The following is a 16656-nucleotide window of genomic DNA, read 5'->3' on the forward strand; positions in this document are numbered from 1 at the left end:
CAGGGGCCTAAGATGCTTAGTTTTGTTACTTCCTGATTGTATTCACTGCTTGGTATCGTACTTATATACAATATCATATATTGAAACATTTTAATCATGGGCACAGAAGACAAGAAAACAAAAGAAAGCTTTCTCCTTATGATATGGGAAATGGTTTCTTTATTTTCTACCATATATCCTGGACTATCACAGTAGAAAACTACACTGACTGCGTTTGTTGTCCACATTTTCAATGTTTAAGTCTCAGTCCAAATGCTTCAACGATTGCCATCACTAACAGACTGCAATGCATAATATAACATATTTCCAAGTAGTAGACGATACCTGGAAGGCTGGAATTGCCAGGCAAACATCAGGAGTACCATCCATAGTTACAAGCTGATTCTACAATTTAACAAACTTCACACATGCCGGTGGCAGTTCACTTTATTCTACACAATCACAAAACAAGCATATTGGGGGGTGGGGTGGGCGGACAGCTATTATTTAGGATGGAAAGCCGTCATCCCCATTTCAAGCAGCTTATCACTGATTTCCATACTTGGGTCCATCTTTGCCTTTCTTTATGTCGTCCCATCCTCTAACCCATGGTTGACCTGGTGTAGATCGGGTCTCAGGAGAAGCATGCTTGGTCAGGTTATCTGTGACCTTTGATTTGATGGCAGCAAACACCTACTTGAACATGAATTGCCCATTAACGAAGCGATTTTTCATAGAAAAAAGACTGGATTGCACAGAACAGTTGCTGAATGTCATACCGGATTAGAATTCAGATCCTCTGGTGGCTGCTCCTGGCTAGTCAACCATTTCCACAAATCTGGGTTTTCCTGAGAATAAAGCAGTCCTAGAATTAGAATGCATAAAATTTTAAAAAAATAAGAAAATAAATTCTTAATAACTACAGTTCACCACTACTAACTACGGCACTTCCACTGTCCTGAGTCTATAGTAGCTTTTGAAGCAAAAATCATCATACATAATGGAATTTGTGTTCTTGACTAATGGTAAGATTTATGGTACCTAATTACTAACCTGGTAAACTATAAGTAATCTGGGAATGCTGTCTGGGTAAATAATAACACTGATACAAGTAGCTGGGATGATTAGAACCTGTCAGTGGCCCTAATCCAATGAAAACTGAAGCAGAATTATTGAAAGAAATTTTCAGACTGGCAAGAAACTAGGAAACCTCATGTAACTTTCTAATTGATATTAGAAATTGTGAAGATCCATCATGTTATGCCTATAAAACATGCATATTTCATGAAGTCACAGAGCTCTGGCTTTGGTTTCTATTGATTCAAAGTTCAATATGTGTGCAGCAACAAGACAGTACATGAGCCTGCAAAGTTGCAAACTATGCCGATGCTATGGCGCTACACCCACCCTCCACCCCAATTCCTCAAAAAAAAAATCCTCAGCATAGCATAATGCAGACACTGAAGGTGTGCTTATTTCTCGAGCAAGCAGTAGCCTAGCCTCACCCAGCAAGGAAGCTAAGAGCAAGATGCCGTTCGGCTCACCTCCTCTGGCATTGCCTTGCCAGGCAAGGCATCCAAGCAGGCCCTGAATTCACAGATATATGTTGCACTAAACAGGGCTAACTGTTAGGTCGCAACTGATATTTATTTTAATAAAGGAGAAACATGATCCATCTTTAATCATGAATTACTACCATAGGTTTTACATTCGTGTAACCTTAATATAGGATCTTTTTATATTCATGTGACCTTGAAGCAGGAGACTTCTGATTTGTGTAGTTCCCAGAATGGAAACAATTTGACATCATCAAGCACAACTCCAAGTGCTAATAAGAAAATTCAACCTTAAAGGACATTCTAATGAAGAACAGTGACTACAAATTTTCTTTAGAAAATGAAATGTTATAACATTAATTTGACCATCTAACAATAAAGCACTTTCCAACCAAATTATCAAAGGAGGGTTGTTTGTAAACTTTTTTTTACAAGGAATAGGAAATTAAGTCTTTAATCAAGTATGGATCCTAATATTGCTAACATATATGAGAGTGAGAGAACAGCATGGTTTAACATGACACCACATACCAGATTACTCAGCAACTAACCAGCACAATCAATTAACCAATTGATGCACAAACACTTGAACAGGATGGCAGAGATGAACAATCAGACGATGAAATCAGACTCCAGCCCCGGAACCAACAACTTGAGATGGGGAAATACGCCGCCCCGTTTAGATCATTGGAATTGAATTCCATTCTAATAATAATAATTTAGGCATATGTCAATTAAGCTAATTCAGTTTTATGTAAAGTACATTTATATACTATTATTAGCAAGATGTATGAGATATTTATATGATACATTTTTATTATAGAGGAGTGAGACGAAGAGTGTCATGTAAGTTACAGAATAAAAACAAATTCTACTAATGCATAAAATAATTTCTCATCCTCCACCTCATGAATTTGAGATAGCCTTATATCTAAACTTTGGAAAGTGGTGGAATATCAAATTCCAAACTAAATAAGTTACTTTATTGAGTGAATTCCAATTCCTCTAAAATGAAGGGATCCAAACGCCCAGTAAGGAATAAGCAACCAGTCCTCAGAATATGCAACAATTAACTCGTTCTTTAAGCCTCTGTCCCTCCCCGTTAAGATCATCTTGCTAACCTTCCCCAAATCCTTGGTTGTTCCTATCTAAACTACCTATAGTTCTGCAATCTCTGAAGCAATTCCTACTACATATAACCTGGGACGCTACAAAGGAGAGATTGGTCGGCCAGACCACATGCAGGAGAGCTTACGAGGTCGAGCACTTGCAGGAGGGCGCGGATGTTGGCCTCGTCCATGGCGTGCACGTGCTGCTCGACCCAGGTCCCCAGCACCAGGTCCAGTTCCAGAAAACCTCGCTGCTTGCTCCGGTACACCAACCTGTACAGCGCCGTACGTGAGTCGGGATTCAACAAAGGGGTAAACGGAACTTCAAGCCCGAACCATCACCGGCGACCTAGGTAAGGTACGGGCACGCACCTATTGAGGAGGCGGCGGCGGCTCTCGTCGGAGGAGAGGTCGATCGTAGTGGTGGCGGCGTTCTGCTGGGAGGTGGTCGGGGTCGGCGTGGGGGTGGTCGAGAAGGCGGGGATGAGGCGCTGGGAGGCGGCGGCGGTGACGGCGGGCGAGGGGAGCACACGGCGGAGGTGGAGCGCGCGGCGGAGCAGCGCGGCCACCATGGTTGCTTGGGCGGCGGCCTGGCGGGAGAGAGGCGCGGAGTGATACGGAGAGGCGCGGCTACAGATGTGAATGGGGAATTCACCGTCGGGGTGCCTCCACATCCCCGTTGCCGTGGTCCGTGGAGCGCAGGCCTTCCGTTGCACAGTGTAATACCCGAATAATTGAATTTATAAAAATGTATAAGAATTAGGAATTAAAAAATTAATTTATTTGATTACTTGTTTTGCTTTTCTTATTTTTGTATATTCAAATCATGGAGTCTAGTTGGCTAGTGGCAATTATATTAAATAAAGGAAATATGCATCATGTCGGAGGTTAATTGTTTGTGCACTTAATAATAATACTAATAATAATAAATTAAATGCTGAAAGTGAAGTTTAATATGATTTGAAACCTAGAATAGAAATTCAAAAGAGAAAAGAAAATAGAATAAAAAAGAAAAAGGGGAAGGAGGATAGGCCTCGGTTTGGGCGAGGTGGAAGGAGGATAGGCCTCGGTTTGGGCCATGTGGGCAATTTGACCTGCTCGCGCCCCATGTACGCTAGGCCCACTAAGGTTGCGCCCGCGCGTCTGCATCACCTATCACATGGGGTCCACTCGTCGGTGCGTAGAATATTATCTCTCTTTCTCTAGCTGACAAACCGGGCCCCTCGACCAGCTCCACCCCGGCGCAACGGCCGCGCGAAGCTGGGGGCGTCGTGGCGGATCCTTCCACCGACCCGCCCGGGGGCTATAAGACTGAATACTCAGGGCTTCCACCTCGCCGTTTCATCGCCGTGACCCGCCAGCGAACCAGTTGAGAGAGAGAATTTGCGGGGAGGGCGTGAGAGGGAGCAGGATCCAGGGCCGGCCGCCGTGGGACAAACTCGACTCCGGCTGGGCGTCTACCCAATTGACGGTCTAGGGGACGCAGGGGGTCCTGGGTAGTGTGTTCGCATGCCAAGGAAGCCAAGGGACCCGGCCAAGGCTGGGCAATTGCTCGTCGTCGTCGCGCTCAACCGCGCGTCCGCCAACCACCGTGGATCGGGGTGTCTGCCGTCTGACCCGTGGTAAGTGAAAGGGAATTAGGCTTACACCTATTTCCTAATTGATTTTAGTGGTTGAGTTGCCCAACACAAATAATTGGACTAACTAATTTGCTCTAGTCTATAAGTTTTACAGGTGCCAAAGGTTCACACTTAGCCAATAAAAAGACCAAGAAATGAGTTCAACAAAAAGAGCAAGGGACTACCGAAGTGTGCCCTGGTCTGGCGCACCGGACTGTCCGGTGTGCCACCTGACTGTGTCCGGTGCACCAAGGGACTCCGCACCTTCGGGAATTTTCAGAGGCGCTTCGCTATAATTCACCGGACATGTCCGGTGCACACCGGATAGTGTCCGGTGCTCTAGAGGAGAGCGTCTCTAAACTCGCCAACTTCGGATTCCAGCTCCGTTATAATTCACCGGACTGTCCGGTGAGCCAGCGGAGCGACGGCTACTTCACGCCAACGGTCGTCTGCAACGCATTAAATGTGCGCCAGCGCGTACAGAGGAGCAGGGCACGCGCGGGTGGCACAACGGACAGTCTACAGGACTTGTCCGGTGCGCCACCGGACAGCCAGGCGGGCCCACACGTCAGAGCTCCAATGGTCGGAACCCAACGGCCTGGTGACGTGGCTGGCGCACCGGACAGTGTCCGGTGCGCCATGCGACAGCAGCCTCCACCAAACGGCTAGTTTGGTGGTTGGGGTTATAAATACCCCCAACCACCCCACATTCAAGACATCCAAGTTTTCCACCTTCCAACTACTTACAAGAGCTCTAGCATTTAATTCTAGACACACTCAAGTGATCAAGTCCTCTCCCAATTCCACAAAAGCTTTAGTGCTAAGTGAGAGTGATTTGTTGTGTTCTTTTGAGCTCTTGCGCTTGGATTGCTTTCTTTCTCATTCTTTTCTTGTGATCAAAACTCAATTGTAACCAAGGCAAGAGACACCAATTGTGTGGTGGTCCTTGCGGGGAAAGTTTTATTCCCGGTTGATTTGAGAAGAGAAAGCTCACTCGGTCCGAGGGACCGTTTGAGAGAGGGAAGGGGTTGAAAAAGACCCGGCCTTTGTGGCCTCCTCAACGGGGAGTAGGTTTGCGAGAACCGAACCTCGGTAAAACAAATCCTTGTGTCTCACTTCTTTATTTGCCTATGATTTGTTTTGCACCCTCTCTCGCAGACTTGATTATATTTCTAAAGCTAACCCGGCTTGTAGTTGTGATTAACTTTGTAAATTTCAGTTTCGCCCTATTCACCCCCCTCTAGGCGACTTTCAATTTGTATCAGAGTTGGTGCTTCATTAGAGCCTAACCGCTCGAAGTGATGTCGGGAGAACACGCCAAGAAGGAGATGGAGACCGGCGACAAGCCCGCTACAAGCCACGGGAAAGCTTCATCGAGAGAGTCCCGCAACAAAGGGAAGGGGAAGGAGAAGAAACCCTCTTCCCACAAATCGCATCGGAGTGGGGACAAGAAAAAGAAGATGAGGAAGGTGGTCTACTACGAGACCGACACCTCATCGCCATCTACCTCCGGCTCCGACGCACCGTCCGTCACTTCTAAGCGCCATGAGCGCAAGAAGTTTAGTAAGATCCCCCTACACTACCCTCGCACTTCTAGACATACTCCATTACTTTCCGTTCCATTAGGCAAACTGCCAACCTTTGACGGTGAAGATTATGCTAGGTGGAGTGATTTAATGAAATTTCATCTAACCTCACTCCACAAAAGTATATGGAATGTTGTTGAGTTTGAAGCACAGGTACCATCCATAGGGGATGAGGATTATGATGAGGACGAAGTGGCCCAAATCGAGCACTTCAACTCCCAAGCCACAACAATACTCCTCGCCTCTCTAAGTAGAGAGGAGTACAACAAGGTGCAAGGATTAAAGAGCGCCAAGGAAGTTTGGGACGTGCTCAAGACCGCGCACGAGGGAGATGAGCTAACCAAGATCACCAAGCGAGAGACGATCAAGGGGGAGCTCGGTCGCTTCCGGCTTCGCAAAGGGGAAGTGCCACAAGACATGTACAACCGGCTCAAAACCTTGGTGAACCAAGTGCGCAACCTCGGGAGCAAAAAGTGGGATGACCACGAGATGGTTAAGGTTATTCTTAGATCGCTTATTTTCCTTAACCCTACTCAAGTTCAATTAATTCGTGGTAATCCTAGATATACACTAATGACTCCCGAGGAAGTAATCGGGAATTTTGTGAGCTTTGAGTACATGATCAAGGGCTCAAAGAAAATCAATGAACTAGATGATCCCTCCACATCCGAAGCACAACCGGTCGCATTTAAGGCGACGGAGGAGAAGGAGGAGTCTACACCAAGTAGACAACCAATCGACGCCTCAAAGCTCGACAACGAGGAAATGGCGCTCGTCATCAAGAGCTTCCGCCAAATCCTCAAGCAAAGGAGAGGGAAAGATTACAAGCCCCGCCCCAAGAAGGTTTGCTACAAGTGTGGTAAGCCCGGTCACTTTATAGCAAAATGTCCTATTTCTAGTGACAGTGACAGGGGCGACGACAAGAAGGGGAGAAGAAAGGAGAAGAAGAAATACTACAAGAAGAAGGGTGGCGACGCCCATGTATGCCGCGAGTGGGACTCGGACGAGAGCTCCTCCGACTCCTCCTCCGACGAGGACACCGCCAACATCGCCATCAACAAAGGCCTTCTCTTCCCCAACGTCGGCCACAAGTGCCTCATGGCAAAGGACGGCAAAAAGAAGAAGGTTAAATCCAAATCCTCCACTAGATATGAGTCCTCTAGCGATGATAATGCTAGTGATGAGGAAGACAATTTGCGTACTCTTTTTGCCAACTTAAACATGCAACAAAAAGAAAAATTAAATGAATTGATTAGTGCTATCCATGAGAAGGATGATCTCTTGGACTCCTAAGAGGACTTCCTTATTAAAGAAAACAAGAAGCATGTTAAAGTTAAAAATGCTTACGCTCTAGAAGTAGAAAAATGTGAAAAACTATCTAGTGAGCTAAGCACGTGCCATGAGACTATAAACAACCTTAGAAATAAGAATGCTAATTTGTTAGCTAAGGTTGATTCAAATGTTTGTGATGTTTCAATTCCCAATCCTAGAAATAATAATGATGATTTGCTTGCTAAGGCTAAAGATTTTGATGTTTGCAATACTACCATTTCCGACCTTAGAAGTAAAAATGATATATTACATGCTAAGGTTGTAGAATTAAAATCTTGCAAACCATCTACATCTACTGTTGAACACACTTCTATTTGCACTAGATGTAGAGATGTTGATATTGAAACTATTCATGATCATATAATATTAATTAAGCAACAAAATGATCATATAGCAAAATTAGATGCTAAAATTGCCGAGCATGAACTTGAAAATGAAAAATTTAAATTTGCTCGTAGTATGCTTTATAATGGGAGACGCCCTGGCATTAAGGATGGCATTGGCTTCCAACAGGGAGGCAATGTCAAACTTAATGCCCCTCCTAAGAAATTGTCCAATTTTGTTAAGGGCAAGGCTCCCATGCCTCAGGATAACGAGGGTTACATTTTGTACCATGTCGGTTATCCTGAGAGCAAAATTAGGAGAATTCATTCTAGGAAGTCTCACTCTGGCCCTAACCATGCTTTTATGTATAAGGGTGAGACATCTAGTTCTAGGCAACCAACCCGTGCTAAGTTGCCTAAGAAGAAAACTCCTAGTGCATCAAATGATCATGGCATTTCATTTAAAACTTTTGATGCATCATATGTCTTAACTAACAAATCCGGCAAGGTAGTTGCCAAATATGTTGGGGGCAAGCACAAGGGGTCAAAGACTTGTGTTTGGGTACCCAAAGTTCTTGTATCTAATGCCAAAGGGCCCAAAACCATTTGGGTACCTAAAGTCAAGAACTAAACATGTTTTGTAGGTTTATGCATCCGGGGGCTCAAGTTGGATAATCGACAGCGGGTGCACAAACCACATGACAGGGGAGAAGAAAATGTTCTCCTCCTATGAGAAAAACCAAGATCCCCAAAGAGCGATCACATTCGGGGATGGAAATCAAGGTTTGGTCAAAGGATTGGGTAAAATTGCTATATCTCCTGACCATTCAATTTCCAATGTTTTTCTTGTAGATTCCTTATATTACAATTTGCTTTCCGTTTCTCAATTATGCAAAATGGGCTACAACTGTCTTTTTACTGATGTAGGTGTCACTGTCTTTAGAAGAAGTGATGATTCAATAGCATTTAAGGGTGTGTTAGAGGGTCAGCTATACTTAGTAGATTTTGATAGAGCTGAACTCGACACATGCTTAATTGCTAAGACTAACATGGGTTGGCTCTGGCACCGCCGATTGGCCCATGTTGGGATGAATTATCTTCATAAGCTTATAAAGGGAGAACACATTTTAGGATTAACAAATGTTCATTTTGAGAAAGACAAGATTTGTAGCGCATGCCAAGCAGGGAAGCAAGTTGGTGCCCATCATCCACACAAGAACATCATGACGACTGACAGGCCACTGGAGCTCCTACACATGGATTTATTTGGCCCGATAGCTTATATAAGCATCGGCGAGAGTAAGTACTGTCTAGTTATTGTGGATGATTATTCTCGCTTCACTTGGGTATTCTTTTTGCAGGAAAAATCTCATACCCAAGAGACTTTAAAAGGATTCTTGAGACGGGCTCAAAACGAGTTCGGCTTAAGGATCAAGAAAATTAGAAGCGACAACGAGACGGAGTTCAAGAACTCTCAAATTGAAGGCTTCCTTGAGGAGGAGGGCATCAAGCATGAGTTCTCTTCTCCCTACACCCCACAGCAAAATGGTGTAGTAGAGAGGAAGAATAGAACTCTATTGGACATGGCAAGAACCATGCTTGATGAGTACAAGACTTCGGATCGGTTTTGGGCCGAGGCGGTCAACACCGCTTGCTACGCCATCAACCGATTATATCTACACCGAATCCTCAAGAAGACATCGTATGAACTCCTTACCGGTAAAAAGCCCAATATTTCATATTTTAGAGTCTTTGGTAGCAAATGTTTTATTCTTGTTAAAAGAGGTAGAAAATCTAAATTTGCTCCTAAGACTGTAGAAGGCTTTTTACTAGGATATGATTCAAACACAAGGGCATATAGAGTCTTTAACAAGTCCTCGGGACTAGTTGAAGTTTCTTGTGACGTTGTGTTTGATGAGACTAACGGCTCTCAAGTAGAGCAAGTTGATCTTGATGAGATAGGTGATGAAGAGGCTCCGTGCATCGCGCTAAGGAACATGTCCATTGGGGATGTGTGTCCTAAGGAATCCGAAGAGCCTCCAAATGCACAAGATCAACCATCCTCCTCCACGCAAACATCTCCACCAACTCAAAATGAGGATGAGGCTCAAGTTGATGAAGGAGAAGATCAAGCAAATGAGCCACCTCAAGATGACGACAATGATCAAGGGGGAGATGCAAATGATCAAGACAAGAAGGATGAAGAACCAAGACACCCAAGAGTCCACCAAGCAATCCAACGAGATCACCCCGTTGACACCATCCTCAGCGACATTCATAAGGGGGTAACCACTAGATCTCGTGTTGCACATTTTTGTGAGCATTACTCTTTTGTTTCCTCTATTGAGCCACACAGGGTAGAGGAGCTCAACAACTTCACTAGGAATGAGGTATGGCATTTAGTTCCACGTCCTAATCAAAATGTTGTAGGAACCAAATGGGTCTTCCGCAACAAGCAAGACGAGCATGGTGTGGTGACAAGGAACAAAGTTCGACTTGTGGCCAAAGGATACTCCCAAGTCAAAGGTTTGGATTTTGGTGAAACCTATGCACCCGTAGCTAGACTTGAGTCAATTCGTATATTATTAGCCTATGCTACTTACCATGGCTTCAAGCTTTATCAAATGGACGTGAAGAGTGCCTTCCTCAATGGACCAATCAAGGAAGAGGTCTATGTTGAGTAACCTCCCGGCTTTGAAGATAGTGAGTATCCTAACCATGTTTATAAACTCTCTAAGGCGCTTTATGGGCTCAAGCAAGCCCCAAGAGCATGGTATGAATGCCTTAGAGATTTCCTTATCACTAATGGCTTCAAAGTAGGAAAGGTCGATCCTACTTTATTCACTAAAACTCTTGAAAATGACTTGTTTGTATGCCAAATTTATGTTGATGATATTATATTTGGGTCTACTAACGAGTCTACATGTGAAGAATTTAGTAGGATCATGACACAAAAATTCGAGATGTCTATGATGGGGGAGTTGAAGTATTTCTTAGGATTTCAAGTAAAGCAACTCCAAGAGGGCACCTTCATTAGCCAAACGAAGTATACTCAAGATATCCTAAGCAAGTTTGGGATGAAGGATGCCAAACCCATCAAGACACCCATGGGAACCAATGGGCATCTCGACCTCGACACGGAAGGTAAGTCCGTGGATCAAAAGGTATACCGGTCAATGATAGGCTCTCTACTATATTTATGTGCATCTCGACCGGATATTATGCTTTCCGTATGCATGTGTGCAAGATTCCAAGCCGACCCTAAGGAAGCTCACCTTACGGTCGTAAAACGAATCTTGAGATATTTAGTTTATGCTCCTAAGTTTGGGCTTTGGTATCCTAGGGGGTCCACTTTTGATTTAATTGGTTATTCGGATGCCGATTGGGCGGGGTGTAAAATTAATAGAAAGAGCACATCGGGGACTTGCCAGTTCTTGGGAAGATCCTTGGTGTCTTGGGCTTCAAAGAAGCAAAATTCCGTAGCTCTCTCTACCGCCGAAGCCGAGTACATTGTCGCAGGCCATTGTTGCGCGCAACTACTTTGGATGAGGCAAACCCTTAGGGACTATGGTTACAAATTAACCAAAGTTCCTCTTCTATGTGATAATGAGAGTGCAATCCGCATGGCGGATAATCCCGTTGAGCATAGCCGCACTAAGCACATAGCCATTCGGTATCACTTTTTAAGGGATCACCAACAAAAGGGAGATATCGAGATTGCATATATTAATACAAAAGATCAATTAGCCGATATCTTTACCAAGCCACTAGATGAACAAACTTTTAACAAACTTAGGCATGAGCTAAATATTCTTGATTCTAGGAACTTCTTTTGTTGATTTGCACACATAGCTCATTAATATACCTTTGATCATGTCTTTTTCATATGCTATGACTAATGTGTTTTCAAGTCTATTTCAAACCAAGTCATAGGTGTATTGAAAGGGAATTAGAGTCTTCGGCGAAGACAAAGGCTTCCACTCCGTAACTCATCCTTCGTCGTCGCTCCGAGCATCTCTCCGTCTTTTGGTATAATCTTCATTCATATGTATTTTACCAAAGGGGGGGAAGTTATCTTAAGGGCTTATATCTCACTCGAGTATCCGTTTTTGGCGATTCATGCCAAAGGGGGAGAAAGTATTAGCCCAAAGCAAAAGGACCGCACCACCACTAATTTCAAAAAGAGTTTTTCAATTGGTATGATTTTCAATTTGGTATCTCCTTGTGTTCAAAAAGGGGAGAGAGTAGTAATTTCAAACTCAATATCTTAAAACCCTCTTGAACACTAAGAGGAGAATTTCATTTAGGGGGAGTTTTGTTTAGTCAAAGGAAAAGCATTTGAAACAGGGGGAGAAAATTTCAAATCTTGAAAATGCTTCTCAAAATCTTATTCATTCACCTTTGACTATATTGCAAAAGGACTTTGAAAAGAATTTACAAAAGAATTTGCAAAAACAAAACAAGTGGTGCAAGTGTGGTCCAAAATGTCAAAAATTAAAGAAACAATCCATGCATATATTATAGGTATTTATATTGGCTCAATTCCAAGCAACCTTTGCACTTACATTATGCAAACTAGTTCAATTATGCACTTCTATACTTGCTTTGGTTTGTGTTGGCATCAATCACCATAAAGGGGGAGATTGAAAGGGAATTAGGCTTACACCTATTTCCTAATTGATTTTGGTGGTTGAATTGCCCAACACAAATAATTGGACTAACTAGTTTGCTCTAGTCTATAAGTTTTACAGGTGCCAAAGGTTCACACTTAGCCAATAAAAAGACCAAGAAATGGGTTCAACAAAAAGAGCAAGGGACTACCGAAGTGTGCCCTGGTCTGGCGCACCGAACTGTTCGGTGTGCCACCGGACAGTGTCCGGTGCACCAGGGGACTCCGCACCTTCGGGAATTTTCAGAGGCGCTTCGCTATAATTCACCGGACAGTGTCCGGTGCTCCAGAGGAGAGCGTCTCTAAACTCACCAGCTTCGGATTCTAGCTCCGCTATAATTCACCGGACGTGTCCGGTGCACACCGGACTGTCCGGTGAGCCAGCGGAGCAACGACTACTTCGCGCCAACGGTCGTCTGCAACACATTAAATGCGCGCCAGCGCGCGCAGAGGAGCAGGGCACGCGCGGGTGGAACACCGGACAGTCTACAGGACTTGTCCGGTGCGCCACCGGACAGCCAGGCGGGCCCACACGTCAGAGCTCCAACGGTCGGAACCCAACGGCCTGGTGACGTGGCTGGCGCACCGGACAGTGTCCGGTGCGCCATGCGACAGCAGCCTCCACCAAACAGCTAGTTTGGTGGTTGGGGTTATAAATACCCCCAACCACCCCACATTCAAGACATCCAAGTTTTCCACCTTCCAACTACTTACAAGAGCTCTAGCATTCAATTCTAGACACACTCAAGTGATCAAGTCCTCTCCCAATTCCACAAAAGCTTTAGTGTTAAGTGAGAGTGATTTGTTGTGTTCTTTTGAGCTCTTGCGCTTGGATTGCTTTCTTTCTCATTCTTTTCTTGTGATCAAAACTCAATTGTAACCAAGGCAAGAGACACCAATTGTGTGGTGGTCCTTGCGGGAAAACTTTTGTTCCCGGTTGATTTGAGAAGAGAAAGCTCACTCGGTCCGAGGGACCGTTTGAGAGAGGGAAGGGGTTGAAAAAGACCCGGCCTTTGTGGCCTCCTCAACGGGGAGTAGGTTTGCGAGAACCGAACCTCGGTAAAACAAATCCTTGTGTCTCACTTCTTTATTTGCCTACGATTTGATTTGCACCCTCTCTCGCGGACTTGATTATATTTCTAACGCTAACCCGGCTTGTAGTTGTGATTAACTTTGTAAATTTCAGTTTCGCCCTATTCACCCCCCCTCTAGGCGACTTTTAGTAAGGACTCTTGTGTCTCGTTCGCGTTGCAATTTCCTAGGCGTAGCACCGGGGGGCTCGTGTATGGGCCCAGGATCGCGTCGTCATGCAATACCCCGGCAAAGCTCTGCCGCGTCGGCGATGTGCGTCGTCGTTGACCGCGGTTGTGGGCCGGGTGGATGAGGGTCATTCTTTGGTAGATCTGCGGTTAAGATTAAAACCACGAATACCCTTTCGCCACTTTAAATATGAACCGTGGATCTACGGTTTGTCGGATCTTATCACGACGTGCTTCGAACCAACGGATCGCGATCCAACGGCCGAGAACGAGTACCGCTTCGCAATGTGCTCGATCTAATCTGATCCGTTGGGTCAGATCGGATGGCCGAGATCTGATGATACCCCTTCGTCGTGCACTTTTACATAAGAAACTCTACGCTTTTACCTAATTAACTCGCCCTCCTCTTCCGTAGTGATAGTATAACATTCAGGTCCTCAATTTTATACAAAAGACCTTGTTCTTTCAAGAATTTATGCCCGAAGTCCAAATCAACCTCAGATTTAATAAATAAACCAGAAAATAATTTTTGTATTAAAATAATTCCAAAAGGTTGTTTGAATCAGAGTAAATCCATTTTAACTCCTTTTTATCCATTCCAGTTGCATGAAATTTGTATTAATATTGTTTATCATCTAGTAACTTTGTTTTATCATGAAACATATATTAAAATTATCCACTCAATTTATTCTATATTAAACACTTAAAACTTCGAAAAATCATAACTCTTTAATCGTAACTCCGAATTTAGTGATTCTCGATCCTACGATCTCGTTACGGTACGTCAAATATTATCATGCATTATGTTCTCATGTTTGGTGTGATGTTAATTTATCTTGTACCATGTTTGTTTGTATTGTTGCGAGTAGACGGGCAAGCAACCGAGGACCTAAATGCTCAACAGGTGGAAAATACTGAGCAGGAGCTCGTTGAAGGCAAGTTGTGCCCTTGATCACTTCTTTTTACCCAATAATGTTCCTGTTAATCGTCATGACCTGCATAGGTCAACTTTGATGGGATCCAATAGGTCACCCTAGTTTGGTTAACTTTATATCTTGTTTACCACTGAACTTTTTGATAGCATTTGCTATTGCTTTATGTGGTTTTGGGTGTTAAGATACACATTATTCATGATCATGCTTTTATTATAAATTAGTTATTTACTATTCATGACAAGATCATTATGTTAATTGGAACATGGAGAACCACCCGGGAAAATAAATGCTACCACAAGGGTGGTATGGGACGCCCTTAGCTGACTAATTAGGAAAGCTGGTGGAGGACTACCTTACCCGAAGGGGCAAGGGCAGTAGGGGAGTTGTCGGTATAGGGAGGTTCTCGGGTTGATTTTGCTGCGATGGCTTTTCAAACGGGGGATTCCTATATTGTGTTCCCTAGACTGTAGCGAGTTTTTTGAAGCTAGTGGAACTTTGTAAAGGCCTTATAGTGTTACCCTTTCTCACTTTCTTGGTAGAGGTGTATGGGGCCTTTACAACCCCGTGGCAGATGGGTAACATGACTTATGGGTAAAGATGTGCAACCTCTGCAGAGTGTGAAACTGGTATATCAATCGTGCTCACGGTCATGAGCGGCTTGGACCCTCACATGAGTAACTTATGGAATTAAATTTAATTGGTCATTTGCATCGCATTATGGTTTATTAATTAATTGTGATCTCTCATTATTTGGGCTGGTATTTACTTATACTTAGTAATTGCTAATAAAACTTGACCAACTTATTAAAAGCAATGCTCAGCTTTAACCATTATTTGTTGATCAGCCTTACACTTCACATGAGCCCCCACCTTTGGTGAGTTCATGCACATTATTCCCCACAACTTGTTGAGCTATGATCTTTTGTGAGCTCACCCTTGCGATATATAAACCCCCCCCCACAGGTGAAGAGCAGGTAGCCTAGGAGGAGGTCTACTATGAGGAGTATGAGCTTGTCTAGGTGACGTCTCCTAGTTAGCTTTATGGCGCCAAGGAATAATTATTAGTTCACTTTATTGTTACCATTTATTTTTGTAAGACACTCCCGTAATGTAATAATGTTTGTGACATTTATCTCTATACATTTGGTCATTATATGTGTTGTTCTTCTTTGGCTCACATATGAGACGCACCCGGCTTTATCCCTTAAATCCGGGTGTGACAACAGAGATCCAAGGGAGATGTGGATTAAGGGCTTGTTTGGTTTGTGGCTAACTATGCCTCACTTTGCCTATGGTTGGTCGTCCGAATTGAATAACTAAACTTTGGCAAAAAAGTTAGACAAAGTGTGGCAAGTTAGGCGGGGAACCAAACATGCCCTAAATCCTACTATATTCAATTTTAAGAGATTTAATCTCATTGAACTTTCAATCCACTCCTAACCGAACAAGTTTTTTATCGGCAACACTAATACTAGGGAGATTTTTCTCCAATGTCCCCATGAGAGGATTTATTTTCATAAAAATTGTCCTCGTTAGAAATTGCAATATTTAAAGATAAATATGAATTAATTATATTAAATAAATACACATTGAACAAACGATATTTAAAATTGCAAGATACATCTACTCTAAAGTTTAGTTTGCTATTTATACTAGACTATGTGTTGAGATTTTAGTAGAATTTTAATATGTCAAGAAACTAATTTAGATCAAGAGAAATTTATGGTGCTGATACATGTGGAATGAGGATAGGAGAATAGGAGATGGTTCCCCGTACTCATCCCCACTGACTCGAAGGGAACTAAATTTTGTTCGGTTTTGATTCTCACGGGGATTAAATTACCATCATCTCGTCCCCTGATAGGAGAATTCCCTACAGAGAATTAGGTATCGGGTCTCCATTGTCATCTCTAGGTGAACTTGGCTATATGGGTCGAGTAAGAAATAAGCTTAAAACCAAGAACAACAAGTGGCCCCGCATCCACACTAGCGGGTGGTAGCATGTGGATTGTGTATTTGTGTTTCACCATCCTTTTGCTCAACTACAACCTCCAAGGCCAGCCAACACCAATGGGAGCAACGTTGGTGGTACTTAAGGGGGTCCATGCTACATTTGCGGTGGCATATGTATTTTCTTCAGGTTTGTCTCTCTCCAAAGTGAGGTATGCCCTCTAATGTGCCCAAGCAAGTTAATCCTCTCTCTCAAGTTGCATGTCAAGGTGTCGAGCCTCAACAAGACCCAAGATGTGGCCACTTCATCTACACCATAGTGGAGGAAATTTCAAATGA

The 16656-nt window shown here is 43.7% G+C and overlaps 1 protein-coding gene across 1 annotated transcript; it reads right to left on the reverse strand.

Moving 5' to 3' along the window:
- Positions 1 to 279: 279 nt before the first annotated feature.
- Positions 280 to 3288, reverse strand: LOC103654411 (TPR repeat region family protein). Its single transcript, NM_001301456.1, has 4 exons — positions 3017 to 3288; positions 2791 to 2917; positions 759 to 827; positions 280 to 672 (listed from the first exon to the last, which is right to left on the reverse strand). The coding sequence occupies exons 1-4, from the start codon at positions 3214 to 3216 to the stop codon at positions 526 to 528; spliced, it is 543 nt and encodes a 180-aa protein (NP_001288385.1). The 5' UTR covers positions 3217 to 3288; the 3' UTR covers positions 280 to 525.
- Positions 3289 to 16656: the final 13368 nt, after the last annotated feature.

The sequence above is a fragment of the Zea mays genome, chromosome 4 (assembly GCF_902167145.1).
Source record: "Zea mays cultivar B73 chromosome 4, Zm-B73-REFERENCE-NAM-5.0, whole genome shotgun sequence".
NCBI lineage: Eukaryota > Viridiplantae > Streptophyta > Magnoliopsida > Poales > Poaceae > Zea > Zea mays.

Bases quoted from the DNA above. Each gene is read 5' to 3' on its own strand.
- LOC103654411 (NM_001301456.1), bottom strand. From the start codon at position 3,216: ATGGTGGCCGCGCTGCTCCGCCGCGCGCTCCACCTCCGCCGTGTGCTC. The intron at 2,918-3,016 runs GTGCGTGCCCGT...GGCGCTGTACAG, and splicing joins CGCCGCCGCCTCCTCAATAG to GTTGGTGTACCGGAGCAAGC. The intron at 673-758 runs GTATGACATTCA...ATGTTCAAGTAG, and splicing joins AGGATCTGAATTCTAATCCG to GTGTTTGCTGCCATCAAATC.